The following is a 19,790-nucleotide window of genomic DNA, read 5'->3' as shown; positions in this document are numbered from 1 at the left end:
ATGCCAGTGTGGCCTCAATCAGTCTCTACAGCATTTCCCATACCAGCCAGGAAGTAAGTCTTATTTCATGAGGACTGAAACCCTTACAATATGAAAGTAAAATAACAGAATCCAAATGGCCTGAATCACAGTAGAAATCATCCAACAGCATAAAAGACACCCCACTTCTCTGCAGCCAAGACCCCCGTCTGGTCAGGTCAGCAGGATGGCTGTCCTCTTGCTCTCTGCACATGCCCTGCTCCACCAGCACCTGCTTTACCCACACCCTACTCACTCACTCACTGACCTTCCCACAAACTTGCCCCAGGGCCCAGCTAGTGACTGTCTCTTGCTTTAGATCAGAACTCTCCACTATGCTGATCAAGGGGCAGTGAGGGGTGTGCCCTTTTGCTGGTTTCTATGGTAACCAATGAGCCAACTTGATCTCAGTTCCCCCTATAACTGGTAATCTCCCCTCTCCCCCTCCTGGGGGCAATGACAGCAGCCAGATCCTACCCCAACATCCCCACAAGGTGGGGTGTCATTCAAGCACCTTGCTTCAGACACATAAGCTCGCAAGAATTTCCAAACGCTTTTCTCGCTGCCCAACAGCCTGCATCCTCCAGGCGAGGACGTGCCTGCTGTTCTCACAGCCTTGCTTCCTCCTCCCTCCACACCTTGGCTTCTACTGTTCCTTCAGCAAAAGGAACTCAACCCTCTTCTCAGAACCACAAACCCCGCCCAGCCTATAGGCGCAGGTGGGCCCTTCCCTCCACGCCCAGTGCACAGGGAACTTTCCAGCTTTCCTGAAACCTCTTGCTACCCACGTGGGCCTCCACTCAGCACTCACTGTCCTGTATGGAAACCTCAACACCCTGAATCTGCTGGCCTTTCCCCAAGCATCTGCCTGAACAAGCTCTGCTGGGACACAGATTCCTGAGACGCAGGAAGGAGGGCTGAGCATCTCTGTCTCCCTCACTCTGTCCCGTGTGGCTCTATCCCCTCTCCAGGCTCACTGCCCTCCTGTGGGAACTACCATCTGTAAGGGCATCGACCTCAGTGCACACAGTAGGGCTTTAATAAGTGCAGCTGAAGGGCTTGTTGGCTTTAACAAAGTGAACAACAGGAAGGTAACTAACCAAGGGGTAAATGTCAGTGTTTCAACAAAAGCAAATCCAGGAAGCTTTCAAAAAGGCCAGTCTAGGGAGTTCCTGTCATGGCGCAGTGGTTAACGAATCCAACTAGGAACCATGAGGATGCGGGTTCGATCCCTGCCCTTGCTCAGTGGGTTAAGGATCCGGCATTGCCGTGAGCAATGGTGTAGGTCGCAGATGCGGCTCAGATCCCGCGTTGCTGTGGCTCTGGTGTAGACTGGCAGCTACAGCTCCGATTAGACCCCTAGCCTGGGAACCTCCATATGCCGTGGAAGCAGCCCAAGAAATGGCAAAAAGACAAAAAAAAGGCCGGTCTAGATGCCACCCGAGGCATAGGCATGAGTCAGCGTGTGTTAGGGGCACATTATACACAGAAAAGAATTGCAGTTGTTGTTCTATTTCAGGGGTTTGTGGCCAAGCAAGAACCACTGACAACAAATTCCAGAAACATGAAATAAGACTTAGGATTCAGGCCAGAATCTAGATACTTAGTTTCAAATTCAAGGTAACCCTGCACTGTGAGTCTAAGTATTAAGTCTACTGAGTATCTGTGAAGCAATGTTAAAGAATTGAAATCATACTCTGATACAGGATAAATCATTTAAAATCCTAGACTTTACTAAGTATTAAGTATTTCCAAACCGACAGAACACTAAGCACAAACCAACAAGGCCTTTCCACGGAAGCTCTGTGTCAGTGCTGGAAACTTCCCATCTAACTAACTGGCCTTCAACAAATGATGGAGAAGAACTGGCACCCAAGTACCAGGCTCCCGAGTCCCACTCTCCCTACAGCACCCCTCTTATTCCTGGGCTCAGGATCTGTCCACAGGGTCTGGTTTTCAGCTGCAAGGAGCAGGGGCACCTGCCATCTGCTCCTCACTCCCTAGAGCACCAACTCCACTAGCTTCCACACACTGGAAGCCCCTTCTGCACTTTCCATCCTGACCTCGTCCTTCTGCACGATTTCTCTGCGATGGGTCTTCTATGGAGGTGGGGGAGGGGAGAGGGACGCCAGGGCGGAAGGAGCCGAGTCTCCGGAAGCACAGAGGCTTTCCTGAGCTCCCTTCCCTGGACCTGCAGTGATCCTGGAAGCAGCAGACATGACAGGACACAAGAGCAAACTCACTGTTCAAACAGGTGCTTGCTGACCCCTGCATCGACAGCGCTGAGCGGGTCGTCCAGGAGGTAGATGTCTGCGTCCTGATACACGGCTCTAGAAAACGTAGAGAGAAGTCAGGAGAAGGACCCTTCCCGCTCCTGGATTCCATCTCTGGATCCCGACAACATCCAGCATCTCTGGGTTCCTTCCCAGAGCCCAGGGAAAGGGCCGGGCCTCTGCTTCCCACTGCGCCCACCCGGGAAGGGGTCCGCACCCTCACCTCCACTAGAGGCCTCGGAAACGCCCTTTACCTTGCGAGGCTGATGCGGGCTTTCTGCCCTGCGCTCAGTGGGGTTCCCCGGTCTCCAACCACAGTTAGATCCCTGCCAACCAAAAGCTGCAAATCCTAGACAAAAATAGAAAAAGGAACAAGATTTAAAATGTGTTCTCCTCCTGTCATCCTAAACTTCCAGCATCAATTCTTCATACAAGTATTTGATGGAGAACATTGAGTATATTTCATAGTGACTGAAGTGTAACCTTGAACATTAAAAAAAACTTGCAGGGCTCTTCATTTGTTTCCATTCTGTAGAATTTCACAGCATTGATGCATTTGACCATTTCAACAGATATTTATTGAGGACTGACTCTATGCCAAACCTTGTTCTGGGCACAGTGAATTCAGTCATGAGGAAACTAAGTCCCTATAGTTTCTTCCACGGCGGGAGATGGACAATATGGAAAATTAACACGAGTACAAGCACTAAGCACCAGGAGAAAAAGGAGGCCGGCTTAGGGGACAGAGAGGAAAGGGGGGAGAGTGTATTCACACTGGGGTCAGGAAGGGCTCAGCTCACAGAGGGTTTGAGCAGATCTCAGAGGGTGGAGGGGGCTCCCTGGACCTGGAGAGGGTGATCCACACAAAGGAAGGAGTCAGTGCAAAGGCCATGGGGCAGACGCCCAAGGTTTTCCAAGACAGACAAGGAGGCCAGGAGAGCTAGAGCTGAGCATGCATGAGGGGAGTGAGGGCAGACAGAGCAGAAGGAGCCTGGTGTCATGCCCAGGAAAAGGGGTGGGGAGGACGACATGGCCTGAGGTGCCTTTTTTTTTCCTAGTATTAAATTATTTTCTTTAAATTTTTTTATTATAGTTGATTTGCAATGTTCTGTCAATTTCTGCTCTACAGCAAAGTGACCCAGTTATACATGTATATACATTCTTTTTTCACATTATCCTCCACCATGTTCCATCACAAGTGATCAGATATAGTTCCTTGGGCTCTACAGCAGAATCTCATTGCTTATCCATTTCAAATGCAATAGTTTGCATCTACTAACTCCAGACTTTAAGGAACCATGCCTGCCTCTTTGAGGAAAACAGTGAGGAGGAGGGGGAGGGGAGGGTGGATCCCAGTTAGAGGCTTCTGCAATAATCCAGGCCAGAGATGACAGTGCCAGGACCAGAGTGGAAGCAGCAGGAGTGAAGAGACGAGTCACACTCCAGACACATCTCGAAGGTGGCATCTGTGAGACCTGCTGATGGGTGGGTGTGGGTTGCAGGAGAAGAGGAGGCCTGTGCTGTGTGGGGGCGAGGAAGGGGAAGGATGGGGTCCCACTTACTGAGCTGGGGAAGACGGTGGATGCAGGTTTGGGAGACTTTGGTTGTGGACAAGCTGTGGTGACCTCTAGGTAACATCACCATGAAGCTGGATGTGCAAGTATGAAGGTCTGTGCTAGAGGCACCAGTGTGAGGGCTGGTGGCACAAGATGGTGAAGGCATAGGTTTACTTTATCAGGGAATGAGTGTGGCTTAAACTGGCCATTTTGCTGACTCGGTCTCAGCTTCCCACTTTCAGAGAAGGGACAACACCTGACCCATGTCTTCACAGTGATACTTAAGGCAAGTGACAGGTTGACAGGCAAGATCTGTACAAGAAATGGGGGCAGAAAGAGCAGGCTTGGCAGGAAAAACCAGAGGGAAAGACACAGTGAGCTCGAGGAACACTGAGCAGAGCAGCTGGACTAAGAAAGTGCTTATCCTACTCAATGAAAAGTCATGAAAAACTCAAAGCTGAGAAGGATGAGAAGTTATGACTTGAAGAACTGGGAATCCATCAAAAGTTATATCTGAGTATTATTTAAGAAGTAAATAGACATGAGTTCATGCTGTGGCATAGTGGGTTAAGGATCCAGATTCACTATAGCTGTGGTTCCAGCTCAGACTTGATTCCTGGGCCAGAAATTTCCACATGCTGTGGGGGTGGCCCAAAAAGAAAAAGAAGAAGTAAATAGACAAACCAGAATATCTGGGAACAAAAGATGAGAAGAACAACCCCCACAAATGGCAAGAGGTCAGGTTCAGGTTGCACGTCATCATATTAGAAACCTTTTCTTAGATTGCCTATAATTACCACTCTACCATCCTGGCACAGACAAGCAGAGTTTGGCAGTTGGTGGCGGGAGTGTAACCCACTAATCCTCTCAGACATCAACCTAGGACACACAGCAATAGTTTTCTGCAGATGGAGCTCTCATGGCTGTCTCTATGTTAGCAAATTTGGGGAGAAAGCAAGTGGCACTCTGGCGTCTTCATGATAAACAAGTCCTTTGATCACCCTAAGTCTCATTTTCCTCTTCTACAGACTGTGTTACAAAAACAAGAAGCACTACACTTAAGGATGCTGTGAGAAATCAAGGAAACTCGAACACATCCTCACGCCATGCACAAAAATAAACTCAAAATGCCTGAAAGATTTAAACCTGAGACAAGACATCCTCAAACTCCTAGAAGAGAACATAGGCAAAACATTCTCCGATATCAACCTTACCAATATTTTCTCAGGTCAGCCTCCCAAGGCAGCAGAAATAAAAGCAAAAATAAACCAATGGGACCTAATCAAACTGACAAGCTTTTGCACAGCAAAGGAAATCATAAAGCAAACAAAAAGACAACTTACAGAATGGGAGAAAATAGTTTCAAATGATGCAGCTGACAAGGGCTTAATCTCTAAAACATACAAACAACTTACACAACTCAATAGCAAAAAAGCCAACAACCCACGTGAAATATGGGGAAAGATGATCTAAATAGACATTCCTCCAAAGAGAATACACTGATGGCCAACAAGCACATGAAAAAATGCTCAACATTCCTGATTATGAGAGAAATGCACATCAAAACTACCATGAGGAGTTCCCGTCGTGGCGCAGTGGTTAACGAATCCGACTAGGAACCATGAGGTTGCGGGTTCGGTCCCTGCCCCTGCACAGTGGGTTAACGATCCAACGTTGCCGTGAGCTGTGGTGTAGGTTGCAGACGCGGCTCGGATCCCGCGTTGCTGTGGCTCTGGCGTAGGCCGGTGGCTACAGCTCCGATTCGACCCCTAGCCTGGGAACCTCCATATGCTGCGGGAGCGGCCCAAGAAATAGCAACAAAAACAACAACAAAAAAGACAAAAGACAAAAAAAAAAAAAAAAAAAGAAAAAAGAAAACTATACACAGAACTACCATATGACCAAGCAATCCCACTCTTGGGCATATATCTGGACAAAATCTTTCTTGAAAAAGACACATGCACCCGCACGTTCTTTGCAGCACTATTCACAATAGCCAAGGCATGGAAACAACCAAAATGTCCACCAACAGATGAATGGACTAGGAAGATGTGGTATGTATACACAATGGACTACTCCTCAGCCATGAAAAAGAACAAAATAATGCCATTTGCAGCAACATGGATGGAACTAGAGACTCTCATACTGAGTGAAGTAAGTCAGAAAGAGATAGACAAATACCACATTATTATTGTTTTTTTCAAGGCTAGGGGTCAAATCAGAGCTGCAGCTGCCAGCCTACACCACAGCCACAGCAATGTGATAGGAGCCACATCTTTGACCTAAACCACAGCTCACAGCAACACTGGATCCTTAACCCACTGAACGAGGCCAGGGATGCAACCATCATACTCATGGATGCTAGTTGGGTTCGTTGACCGCTGAGCCACAATGGGAACTATATTCCTCCATCAGGTGAATTCAGTTTTCAACATTCATTTGCTAATTTTATTTAAATGTCAACATACAGTTAAATAAGCACTTCATCTTGCCATTTTCTGTGAAACTGAATGCCGTTTCTGAAAACAATCTCTCCTACAGTGAAAATGCAGTACTAAGAAATTTTTAAGCAAAAAAAAAAAAAAAAATACTAAGGAGTCCCCTTCGTGGCTCAGTGGGTAATGAATCCACTATGAACCATTAGGTTGTGGGTTCGATCCCTGGCCTCACTCACTGGGTTAAAGATCTGGCATCGCCATGAGCTGTGGTGTAGGCCGGCAGCTACAGCTCTGACTAGACCCCTAGTGTGGGAACCTCCATACGCCGCAGGTGCGGCCCTAGAAAAGACAAAAAAAAAAAAAAAAAAAGAAATTTTAAAGCAGAGTTCCCCCTGTGGCTCAAGAGGTTAAGTACCCTACGTCCTCTGTGAAGATGTGGGTTCAATCCCTGGCTCATTCAGTGGGTTAAAGATCAGGCACTGTTGTAAGCTGTACATAGGTCTCAGTGCAGCTCAGATCTGGTGTGGCTGTGGCTGTGGCTGTGTCTGGCAGCTGCAGCTCTGATTCGATCCCTCACCTGGGAACTTCCATGTGCCACAGATGCAGCCATAAAAAGAGGAAAGAAAGAAAGAGAAAGAAAGAAATCTTAGAGCATTCTCTATTCTTTAAATAATAAATTATAAGTCAAAAACCAAGTGCAGAGGGCAACCTAGAGACTGAAAGGGATGGAGGAGGCATCAGCCACATGCATGGGGCAGAGCTCATGCGAGTCTGATTCAAACCAATGGTGAAGGAGATTTCTCAGTGAGCTGGTTAACAAATGTAAACACAGATGAGAATATTGATGATATTTAAGAATCTGGGTTATTTTTCAGGTGACATAACATGATTTTTTTCCCCCCAAAGGCTTTCCTATCTTTTAGGAAAAACGAATGAAATGTTTACAGATGAACTAATCTGAGATCTGGGATCAGCTTCAGAATAATTTGGGGTGGGGGTGGGGCTGGGGCTGGCAGAGGGCTGGGTGCAGATGCAGCAAGACTGGATTGGATGCCAGTGATGCTGGTTGAAGCTGGGTACCTGAGGGTTCACTACAAGATGCTCTCTACTTTTGCAGATTTTTTAGATTGTCTGTTAAAAAATAGGTTAAAAGTAAGTGAAACTTCACAAAATGAAGGAATCTCCCTAAAAAAGCATTGAGAGTTGTTAACACCTCAGGATTGAAATAATAGAGTATGTGCCTGCATATTTACCCAGAAAGCCAGCTTAAATTATTAAAAATTCAAAGATCTTTCAAATTAAAAAAAAAAAGAACTTTCAACAAGCCCTGTAGTTAAATCAACAGTATTATTATTTGAAATCTGAGTGCATGCAACTCAGAAGTCATTACTCACCTCTTCCAGAGCACAAGCCTTTAGTACTTTTTCATATCGGTCTTTTTCATATTTCTTCCCAAATAAAATATTACTCCTCACGGTTCCGGGAAACAGCCAGGGCTGCTGAGGAACATACGCGATCCTCCCGCGCACGGTGACCTCCCCCTGACTCGGGGGCAGCTCCCCCAGCACCGCACTCAACAGTGACGACTGAAACAGACACAAACATACCCATGAGCAGGCAGCACCCAGGATGAACAGGCCCCGCAGCACAGCTTCCCTGCCCTGGGCGCTTGATAAACAACAGAACCCTCTTGTTCAGAGTAGGATAAAGTACAGTACTGGCAGATGTGGCAAAAATCTTAACATTATTAGAAAGTGTAAACTAATGTTTGATAAGGAATATTAACAAGATAGTACAACAACATAGTCTGCCCAAGAATTTCCCCAAATGAAGTGCTATACTCAGCAAAGACTAGTAAGAATGACAGTGTTCCCATCATGGCTCAGCAGTACCAAACCCAACTAGTATCCATGAGGACACAGGTTTGATCCCTGGCCTCGCTCAGTGGGTTAAAGATCCGGCATTGCCATGAGTTGTGGTGTGGGACGCAGATGTGGCCTGGATCTCACATTCCTGTGGCCGTAGTGTAGGCCAGCAACTGTAGCTCTGATTCAACCCCTAGCCTGGGAACTTCCATATGTCACGGGTGCGGCCCTCAAGAGCAGAGAGAAAAAAGAATGTCTGACATCCTTAACGAGCACAGCAGCCCAGCATGTGTCTGGTGTTTAATGCAGTTGTTCCTGCATCTGGGTATCCTCTACCTGACAGGTACTTGTTCTTAAAAAGCTCTGTGTCAGGAATACATCCAAAGATGATTATTTAAAAGAACTCTGCAGGGCGCTGTGTGCGAGGAGCAAAGTCCATCCCAAAGGAACCATCGCCCTCGCATGGACACAGCCCACACTGATGGTCTGCACTCTGTTGCACAGACACAGGACTCCAGTGCACGTGCACGAACTCCGGATCTTCTACACACACAGGGGACGTGTCTGTGTCCACACCACCAGGGCACTCGCCGCACAGGGCTGAAATAACCTGCCTGCGTCTCTGTGTCGCCCCGGAACCTGGCTGCCTCTGGAGGGCAGGGGGGCGGGGTCTTGCTCACGTCTGTGTCTCTGGCTCCAGCCCGTGGCTGCACATTCACATTCACAAATGACTGACTGACAGGACCAAGTCCAGTCACAGGAGGAGATGCTCAAAGCTTCCCAAACAGCCTTGACAGCCTCCTGACTTCCTGGAGGGGCCACCGTGACAAAGAGAAGTCCCCAGGTCTCAGTCTATCCTGAACAGCTCTCACATAAATCATTTCCTTCACTGGGACATACAGATTCCCAACAAGCAGTTCCAGCTGTGCGAATGGAAGCACCAAGAAGGAAAACACAGTGTGTGTTTATCCAGGTTTATTTGGCCATGAAACCTTCTTGCAAAACAAAAGTTCCGTGGATCACACTTAGAGAAATGCTGTTCCACATACACCCAATTCACACTGGGTGTTTTCCACACACCTTTGGGCTGGACTCTGAGATTTTCTAGGGGCTGCATCATTACATCAAGCTGCCTGAAGCATCATAACTTACCTTTCCTGCTCCCACAGGTCCGACCACAGCTAACAGTTCCCCGCGTCTTACAGTAAAGGAAAGGCCTTGGAGGGTTGGAATTCCTGAGGCCTACAAATGAAAGTTTACAAAAATGTGCCCATTTCAATAAAGTAACACAAACTGCCTCAGAAAGTGAAGAAAATTAAAAGCCACTGATACATGAATATAACCCCGATCTTCCTCCTTCCTGCGTGAAGATACTGTGTCCTGGAGGCCTTTTCATCTGATCACACCTCTCTAAGGGTTTGAAGCAGCTTAGCTGCCTTTAGGAAGGATCCATCTTTTACCAGATTTCCACACGGACACAGCCCTAGACACACCCACAGAATTTAAGCAGTTGAAATGACAAGGTACCTGCTTGAAAGGCAAATTTCATGATGCACACTAGCTTATTAAAATAATATACTTAATACGATATTCAGTGTGGGAGATTTTTAGCCATTCATCAGTTTGAATTATGACCCTTGGTTTTATTTATTTATTTATTTTTTATGGCCGTGCCTATGGCATATGGAAGCAAGTACATGGAGTGCATGGCCCTTTGCTAAGAAATAATTTGAAATATTCACTAATATCTCCATTTTTCGCATGAGAAAGATTTAATCTCAGTAATGCCCAGAAAGCAAAGGGGCACTCCATATGCCAAAGTCTCTTGGTAAATTCATGTCAATGATGGTCAAGGCTCTAATTTCTATTGTTTTTCTTTTTAGGGCTACACCTGGGGCATATGGAAGTTCCCAGGCTAGGGGTCGAATCAGAGCTGCAGCTGCCGGCCTCCACACAGCCATAGCCACACCAGATCCAAGCCAGATCCATGACCTGGGCTGTACCACACAGCAATGCTGGATCCTTAACCCACTGAGAGAGGATAAGGATCAAACCTATATCCTCATGGATACTAGTCGGATTCTTAAACCACTGAGCCATAATGGGAACTCCAAGCCTCAGATTTCACCAGGGATGTCATTTAACACTAACAGCAACAAAACGAAGAATAAAGAACTTAAGCATGACTTCACGGATCAGAGTGAAAAAGCCTCAGTCTGATACACCTTACAGGCATTACCTGTCTTGGCTAGACAGGAACAAAAAAGTACTTCTACTATTAACAAAACAAAACAGTACCCACAAAAAAAAAAAAAAAAAAAAAAAAAACAGAACATGGAGGTACATGCGACAGCACACAATCCAAGTGAGGGAGAAGAAAGACCGAGGACTCATCATGCCAATCACAGCTCGTGTTCCTGAACAATCTGTAAGTTCCAAGATAAAGAGACGGAAGGGTGTATGTATATCTGTACATATAATGTTAGGAAAATTCTCAGGAGCTGCTCATGCTTAAAAAAAAAAAAAAAAGAGGGGGTGATTAGTAAAATGCCCAAAAGCAGAGGGGCTGGATAATCTTCAAACTGAAAAGCTTTTCTGGGAATGACTGAACAGATTGTGGGATAGTCACTTACTAAAACAAAAATTACTCTATCAAAACTGCTAGCCCCAGATTTCATAGCAATTATAAAAACTATCAAGAAGCTAGATTTTAATACAAGAGAAATTTTTTTATACTTCTCCACTTCATTCTTCTTGTCTGACACTTAGGGTTCCTATTTTAGTTAGGACTACAAAATAGCCACATACATCAGCTTGCTGTCCCCCACTATCACACACACACAGTCTGTCAGGACAGACCCGGAGCTCCCTCTCTGTCAGGCTTCAGGATCCGGCACTACCCCAGTGTAACCAGAAGAGGGCAGCACCAAACAGCTCAGGGGTACTGGGTCCCCTTCTCTCCAGGTTATCCAGGCTCAGGGGACAATGACTCAGCCAGGATCATCAGCTGAGCCCCCACTCTGTGCCAAACACAGTTGGATACCCCTACCCCCTGGAGATTTGGAGGTTCCCACAGGACCATTTATTTTGAAATTTAAAGACTGAGACCAAGGCCCATCATTTCATGAATGAGACCTGGGTGCCTGAGACCTTCCCTCACCTGCCCACCTGGCTGTCTAGAGGGGCAGGTTAGAGAGCTCATGTCTATCTCCTGCCTCCCAACCAGCATGTGCTTCATTCAGACTCGGCTTCTCCCCAAAACCCCCAATGTCTGTGCCCTCCCCCTGCTGGGGACTCTCACCCATGACCTAACCTGACAGGCCCTAACTACTAATGACCCCAGCATGGGACACAGTCACCATAGGCAAGGCCAGGACAACAGAATAGGGTGCTCTGTACTACAATGCAAGGTGCACAAAGTCTGAGGATGTAACCCAGCAGGACCCTATGCAGTTTTCCTGGGACAGACCCCTCCCCCATGTCCTCTGCCTGCCTCTTGTTTGCAGAAAAGCTATAGTCTCCCGGGTGTCCTCTGAATCCCAGAAGCCTGGGTCAAGAATTAATAACTTAAAAGATGTGAACATATAGTGACAAACGTAGCAGCTGACCAGGAGAACTGCTAAGAATTTAAATGGCTGGCTGCCACCAAAGTAGCCAGCACCACCCAGCAGCTTAGGAGGGGGGCCCCGACCTACCCCCCAGCAAAGATCCAGATCACGACCTTGCTCCGTGTGTTGCAATGAGATGGTCAGAGAGTATCAAGGCAAACATACGTGCACTGATTCTCCAAAGCCTCTGATTTTTAACAGTTGCTTATATATCTGTCAGTGAACCCCCTTTACACTGCAGCACTTTGTCTGGCCAGTCATATAATTCTACCATAACAAATGTAAGTACTTTAAGTTCAAAATGTGCTAACACTGTGAAAGTTCTCTTGAAAATGAGATGGGAGAACAAGTCAAAGGTCTTAGGCTGCCTTTATACTTAATTTCCTTTAGTTACAAACTTCATTCCTCATTTTCAGCAATTTTATAACATACTTTGGGTAAATGAGTAAATCACATTTTATGCCTTGTGTAAATTCTCAAAATTCTCCAATAAATCTATGTCACTGACAGTCTTTTAGCAGTTACAGTCTTAGAATGGAGGACTTGTTACCTTGTCCCAAAAAGCAGTGAAATCTTGCAACTGTACTACCGTTTCGCCATCTGATGACAGCTCAGAGTTGCGCTGTGATACCTCATTGAGTAACAGAAAGTTCTACAGAAAAAGGAAAAACAGATATTTAAACTGTAGAAACAAAGTACAAAAATAATTGCTCTCCTAGAACTTGCAATAAAAACTTTATACAGCCTACATATCATTTTGCCAACCATACTTAAAGTGTTGGTTCACTCCAGAACATACTAAATACATAGAATAACATATACTATTATTACAGTGTAATATATACAATCAGGTAATATAGTATGTATATAGTATACATAATAGAGTATATATGTGTATGTGTATATGTACCTACACATACATATATATGCACACACACACACACACACATAAATTAAGAGTTCTGGCCATGAGGAAAATTGTAACTTTCTCACCAAGTATATTTGCTCCTCCTTTAAGTGAAAATATGCCTCTAAACTCTAACACCTTTAGAAACTGGACACTTCCATTGTTTTACTTTTGTGTTACTAACAACAAACACAGGAGCTCCTAGGAAACAATTCCATAAGGACCTGTTGAATCCCACCATCTGCTAAGCACCAGGCCACATGCTGGGAACAAAGGCGAAGGCCATTCCCAGGCCTTCAGGAATCAGGTGTCACAGGACTAGCTGAGAGCACAAGACCTCCAGCAGAGACTCAGAAGGAAAATCCTGGTGCTGCCTGTTTGGGGTCATGACCTTCACCCAGACACTTAAGTACACTCTGCTCTGCTCCTCAAGGTGTTAAATCCACATCACTGCTTGTCATTAACTACCGCTTAAGTCATTGTTCTAAAAATGAAATGCTCTTGTTACCTTTCTATCTCTTAACAAACACTTTACAAGCATCGTCTCACAATCACTGGTCAGTGCTCTCTCTTGCACAGCAGGAATGGTCCATCTTCTACTTCTTGCCATTTTCCCACAATTTAGCAGCTATTCGACACCGTTTAGCTGAATAAAACCAAGCCCTGGGAACCACCACAAAGCTAACACATATCTAAGCAGCTTTGTGATCAATATAACCTAAAAGACACATTTAACTGGAGGGAAAAGCCACTGAGGACTATCAGGGCTTTGAAATTGTGGCAAGATATTTACAATCTTACTGGAGTCATTCAATGCCAAGATACTCAGTCTCCTTTCCTTACTAAGAGGAAAATACAGGGGCTTCTTGGGCCTACAAGGTTGTAATAAACAATCCATTTTCTGTACAAGAAAAAAAAAAAAGGAAACTGAAAAGCATGTGTAAACAAGAAGACACGACACTATGAAGCCACCTGGAGGTCTGCCGTGGGGACGGACCATCCCCCACATCCAAGGTAGGCAGGGGCGGTGGATTTCCTTCTTAGAGCCCCAGACGTGACCTGGTGCAAATCCCAGGAGGGGGCCCATCCAATCTGCTGAGTCCCAGACTGCAGAAGCAGTGGGGAAGCAGGGCTTAACAGCACCTGAGCTCTAAACTCCACGTGCCCCCCATGCCCTCAGCACACCTACAGACAAACCTCACCCAGTCCTGACATCTGGTCAGTCCACTGGGCTGACCTCTTTCCCTCCCGCTGCCCTTTCTGCCTTCTCAGTGGGCAGTAACACATCTAAGTGAGAGATGAGAAAGGAAGAAAACAGAGCATCTGATTACTGCCCACTAACTGTTAAAAAAGGAGGCTGAATCAGACCCATGACTGGTTGGTGGCCTGAGTCTTAGAGCAAATACCAGGTATTTCAAAAGCCCCTCAGAACTCAAAGCCAAGTTCATACTCTTCTCCTCCTCAAATCTGGTCCTCTTCTAGTATTCCACATTTCAGTGCATCCAGGTGATTCTGCAGCCCCCAAACCCAAAGCAGCCCACAATCCACCTCTCGCTCCCCTACTTCATCACCATCCCCAGGAAAATGCAAAGCATCAGCCTCCCACCTCCCCCACCTCCCAAGCCCTAAGGACATAGAAATGCACACTGAGTTTCATTATTTGATTCTTGATTAACCCGCCACTTGATGAAACATAAATTCCAAGCAGAAAGGACTTTCGGTACTTGCTCACCTGCCACTGGACACACGCATCTAGCCTGCGCCAGGCTCCAAGCAGCTACCCTGTTATTCTGTGGGGTAAGTGACTGAATGGCTGAATAAATTGCTAATTGGCCCCCAAAAAGTCTAGCACAAACCAAGACAGGTTTTCCTCTAAGTTCATTTTAGTCTTAAGATTCTTTCAGTCTTAACAAGATGTCTTTTATATTTGCTAAAGGACATTGAGGCTTTGTGTATTTTTCCTATTCTACAGCAATGTTTCCCAAATGTGGTCTACTTGCAGGTGCACAGGGGCGCTTACTAAAGACATAGGTGCCTTGGGCCGCAGCCAAGACCTGGAGAATCAGAATCTCCAGGGTGGGATCATTTAGTTTTAATAAGCATTCCAGGTAATTCTGATGAACCAGAGACCTAAGCTTTTTAAAGGGTTGTAGACATTAGAAGGGCTGAAAAAGGGTCCATGATCTAATAGAAAAAAAATTCAACAATTACCTCAACACACCACGAAGCAGGCTGCTGGGCTAACACCCACCCTTGTCACCACTCTTATTCTCAGACATTTTCCCCCTTTACTGACAACAACTAATGCTGAACAGATCTCTAAACTCCTAGACCACCTTCCTGCCATATATTTTATGTACATGAGAAAAAATTTAGGTTTGCTGCCCAAAATAAAGGTGCTTTGTTCATCAGGACACAAAGCAGCTTGACCAAGTCAGCCCCAGGAAAATTCCAAGTTCTCAGCAGGTTGTCGTGTTCATGTTACCGCACACAACTACGTGGCAAGGAATTTCAAGCCTCAGACAGTTCAGCTGCATTTGGTGGAAAAGAAATAAAAAAACCTACCCAATCCTACTGTACAGCACAGGGGAGTCTATCTGATCTCTTGTGACAGAACACGATGGAGGATAATATGAACAAAATAATGTGCGTGTATGTATGTGTGTATATATATATGTTTATGTATATATATGTGTGTATATGAGACTGGGTCACTTTGCTGTAAAGCAGAAATTGATACATCACTGTAAATCAACATTAATTTAAAAAAAATGTTATTAAAGAATTAAAAAAAAATCCATAGTTCCTTTTATGGCTCAGTGGTAACAAACCTGGCTAGTATCCAGGAGGACTCAGGTTCAATCCCTGGCCTCGCTCAGTGGGTTAAAGGATCTGGCATTACCATGAACTATGGTATAGGTCACAGACACCACTACAATTTTGTGTTGCTGTGGCTGTGGTGTAGGCAAGCAGCTGCAGCTCTGATTCAACTCCTAGCCTGGGAACTTCCATATGGCCCAGGTGCAGCCCTAAAAAGAAAAAAGAAAAATCCTACTCGAATATTTGAATACAATTCCCTGAAAACCTTCTGCAGGACCCCTTTTGTCATAGACTCTCTGGTGCATCACATAAACCATCAGAAATCAAGATCACCTTCGGATAGAGATGCATTTTAGCTAAAGCCTTCTCTTTTTTTGTTTGTGTGGTTGGTTGCTGCGTTTTTGTTTTTGTTTTTAATATATATATACACACAAACACACATTCTTTTTCTCACATTATCCTCCACGATGTTCTATCACAAGTGACTAGATATAATTCCTTGTGCTATACAGCAGGATCTCATTGCTTATCCACTACAAATGCAATAGTTTGCATCTACTAACCCCAAACTCCCAGTCCATCCCACTCCCTCTCCCTCCCGCTCAGCAACCACAAGTCTATTCTCTAAGTCTATGAGTTTGTTTCTTTTCTGTAGAAAGGTTCATTTGTGCCCTATATTGGATTCCAAATAAAAGTGACATCATATGGTATTTGTCTCTTTCTGACTTACTGCACTTAGCCTGAGGGTCTTTAGTTCCAGCCATGTTGCTGCAAATAGCAGGTTTTGTTCCTTTTTATGGCTGAGTAGTATTCCATTGTGTATATATACCATGTCTTGGCTATTGGGCATAATGCTGTAATGAACGTAGGGGTGCAGATATTCTTTTCTTTTTTTCCTTTTTTTTTTTCTGTCTTTTCTAGGGCCATACCCATAGTATATGGAAGTTCCCAGGCTAGGAGTCTAATCAGAGCTGTAGCCACCAGCCTGCACCACAGCCACAGCAATGCAGGATCCGAGCCACCTCTGCAACCTACACCACAGCTCACAGCAATGCCAGAACCTTAACCCATTGAGTGAGGCCAGGGATTGAACCCACAGCCTCATGGTTCCTAGTTGGATTTGTTAACCACTTCACCATGACAGGAACTCCACAGGTATCTTATTCAATGAAAGTTTTGTCCAGATAGATGCCTAAGAGTTGGATTGCTGGGTCATATGGTAGTTCTATACTTTTCTGAGGCACCTCCATACTATTTTCCATAGTGGCTGTACCAATTCACATTCCCACCAACAGTGTAGTAGGGTTCCCTTTTCTCCACACCCTCTCTAGCATTTGTTTTTTGTTTTTCCCACTGTACAGCAAAGGAATCAAGTTATCCTTACATGTATACATTACAATTACATTTTTCCCCCACCCTTTCTTCTGTTGCAACATGAGTATCTAGACATAGTTCTCAATGCTACACAGCAGGATCTCCTTGTAAATCTATTCTAAGTTGTGTCTGATAAGCCCAAGCTCCCGATCCCTCCCACTCCCTCCCCCTCCCATCAGGCAACCACAAGTCTCTTCTCCAAGTCCATGATTTTCTTTTCTGAGGAGATGTTCATTTGTGCTGGATGTTAGATTCCAGTTATAAGTGATATCATATGGTATTTGTCTATTTCTGGCTCATTTCACTCAGTGTGAGATTCTCTAGTTCCATCCATATTGCTGCAAATGGCATTATGTCATTCTTTTTTATGGCTGAGTAGTATTCCATTGTGTATATAGACCACCTCTTCCGAATCCAATCCTCTGTCGATGGACATTTGGGTTGTTTCCATGTCCTGGCTATTGTGAATAGTGCTGCAATGAACATGCGGGTGCATGTGTCTCTTTTAAGTAGAGTTTTGTCCGGATAGATGCCCAAGAGTGGGATTGCGAGGTCATATGGAAGTTCTATGGATAGATTTCTAAGGTATCTCCAAACTGTTCTCCATAGTGGCTGTACCAGTTTACATTCCCACCAGCAGTGTAGGAGGGTTCCCATTTCTCCACAGCCCCTCCAGCACTTGTTCTTTGTGGATTTATTAATGATGGCCATTCTGACTGGGGTGAGGTGATATCTCATGGTAGTTTTGATTTGCGTTTCTCTCATAATCAGTGATGTTGAGCATTTTTTCATGTGTTTGTTGGCCATCTGTATGTCTTCTTTGGAGAAATGTCTATTCAGGCCTTTTGCCCATTTTTCCATTGAGTGATTGGCTTCTTTGCTGTTGGGTTGTATAAGTTGTTTATATATTCTAGAGATTAAGCCCTTGTCAGTTGCATCATTTGACACTATTTTCTCCCATTCTGTAAGTTGTCTTTTTGTTTTCTTTTGGGTTTCCTTTGCTGTGCCAAAGCTTTTCAGTTTGATGAGGTCTCATGGGTTTATTTTTGCTCTAATTTCTATTGCTTTGGGAGACTGACCTGAGAAAATATTCATGATGTTGATGTCAGAGAGTGTTTTGCCTATGTTTTCTTCTAGGAGTTTGATGGTGTCCTGTCGTATATTTAAGTCTTTCAGCCATTTGGAGTTTATTTTTGTGCATGGTGTGAGGGTGTGTTCTAATTTCATTGCTTTGCATGCAGCTGTCCAGGTTTCCCAGCAATGCTTGCTGAATAGACTTCCTTTTTCCCATTTTATGTTCTTGCCTCCCTTGTCAAAGATTAATTGACCATAGGTGTCAGGGTTTATTTCCGGGCTCTCTATTCTGTTCCATTGGTCTGTCTGTTTTGATACCAGTACCATACTGTTTTGATGACTGTGGCTTTGTAGTATTTCTTGAAGTCTAGGAGAGTTATGCCTCCTGCTTGGTTTTTGTTTCTCAGGATTGCTTTGGTGCTCTCTAGCATTTGTTATTTGTTGACTTGTTAAAGATAGCCATTCTGACCAAGGTGAGGTGGTACCTCATAGTAGTTCTGATTTGCATTTCTCTACTAATCAATGATGTTGTGCATATTTTCTTTTGCCTTTTGGCCATCTGTATATCTTCCTTGGAGAAATGTCTATTAAGGTCTTCGGCCTTAGTAGAATACTACTGGGAATACTGGAATACTACTGGAATACTACTCAACCTTCTTCAGCCTTCTTTTTTCAGTTGGATTGTTGGGTTTTTTTGGTGTTGAGTTGTATAAGTTGTTTTCATATTTCAGAGACTAAGACCTTGTCAGTTGCATCATTTGAAATTACTTTCTCCAATTAATTCCGTAGATTGTCTTTTTGTTTTGTTTCTTTGTTGTTGTTTTCCTTTGCTGTGCAAAAGCTTTTAAGTTTGATTAGGTTCCACTGATTTATTTTTGTTTTTATTTTCTATTGCCTTGGGAGGCTCACTTAAACATTTGTACAGTGGATGTCAGAGAATGTTTTGCCTGTGTTCTCCTCTAGAGTTTTATAGTGTCTTGCCTGAAATGTTTAAGTCTTTAATCCATCTTGAATTTATTTTTGTGCATGCCGTGAGGGTGTGTTCTACTTTCACTGATTTACATGCAGCTGTCCAGGTTTCTCAGCACCACCTGCTGAAAAGACTCTTTTACCCATTTTATATTCTTGCCTACCTTGTCAAAGATTAATTGACCATAGGTGTCTGGGTTTATTTCTAGGTTCTCTACTCTGTTCCATTGGTCTGTATGTCTGTTTCAGTACGAGTACCACACTGTCTTGATTACTGTAGCTTTGTAAAACTGTCTGAAGTCTGGGAGAGTGATGCCTCTTGCTTGGTTTTTGTTCCTCAGGATTGCTTGGGCAATTCTGGGTCTTTTATGGTTCCATATAAATGTTCAGATTCTTTGTTCTAGTTCTGCGAAAAATTACATGTGTATTTTGATAGGGATTGCACTGAATCTGTCGATTGGGTTGGCTAGAATGGCCATTTTAACAATATTAATTCTTCCAATCCAGAAACATGGAATAACTTTCCACTTTCTTGAATCCTTTTTAATTTCCTTGATTAAGGTTTTATAGTTGTTAGCATATAGGTCTTTCCCCTCCTTGGTCAGGTTTATTCATAGATATTTAATTTTAGGGGGTGCAACTTTAAAAGGTATTGCATTTTTGTATTCCTTTTCTAATATCTCATTATGAGTATACAGAAATGCAACTGATTTCTGAAATTAATCTTGCATCCTGCTACTTTGCTGAATTTGATGATCAGTTTGAATAGTTTTTGTGTGGAGTCCTTAGAATTTTCTCTATATAGTATCATTTCATCTGCATAGAATGACAATTTTACCTCTTCTCTTCCAATTTGGATACATTTTATTTCTTTTGTTTGTCAGATTT

The 19,790-nt window shown here is 44.3% G+C and overlaps 1 protein-coding gene across 50 annotated transcripts in view; it reads right to left on the bottom strand.

Moving 5' to 3' along the window:
• LOC100517850 (ATP-binding cassette sub-family C member 4-like) overlaps window positions 1-19,790 on the bottom strand; it is a 174,250-nt gene that overhangs the window by 113,467 nt on the left and 40,993 nt on the right. For 36 of the 50 annotated variants that reach the window (XR_014819741.1, XR_014819728.1, XR_014819722.1 and 33 more), the window contains 5 exons: window positions 12,309-12,410; window positions 9,303-9,392; window positions 7,680-7,871; window positions 2,546-2,640; window positions 2,262-2,348 (listed from right to left, as the gene is read on the bottom strand). Coding sequence is in view for 26 of the 50 variants with exons in the window: in XM_084982096.1 (XP_084838222.1) it covers window positions 2,262-2,348; window positions 2,546-2,640; window positions 7,680-7,871; window positions 9,303-9,392; window positions 12,309-12,410 (566 nt within the window). In the remaining 24 variants the exon portion in view is untranslated. Of the gene's footprint in view, window positions 1-2,261; window positions 2,349-2,545; window positions 2,641-7,679; window positions 7,872-9,302; window positions 9,393-12,308; window positions 12,411-19,790 lie in introns of those variants that run through there. The other 14 variants (XR_014819721.1, XR_014819739.1, XR_014819738.1 and 11 more) reach the window with 2 other exon arrangements.

The sequence above is a fragment of the Sus scrofa genome, chromosome 11 (genome assembly GCF_054392235.1).
Source record: "Sus scrofa isolate SSC_HxYL_T2T_F1_AM1 chromosome 11, Sscrofa_HxYL_maternal_Yorkshire_Landrace_v2.0, whole genome shotgun sequence".
NCBI classification, from domain to species: Eukaryota; Metazoa; Chordata; class Mammalia; order Artiodactyla; family Suidae; genus Sus; species Sus scrofa.
The sequence above is the reverse complement of the archived record's forward strand: the minus strand, read 5'-3'. Positions and strand labels throughout refer to the sequence as shown.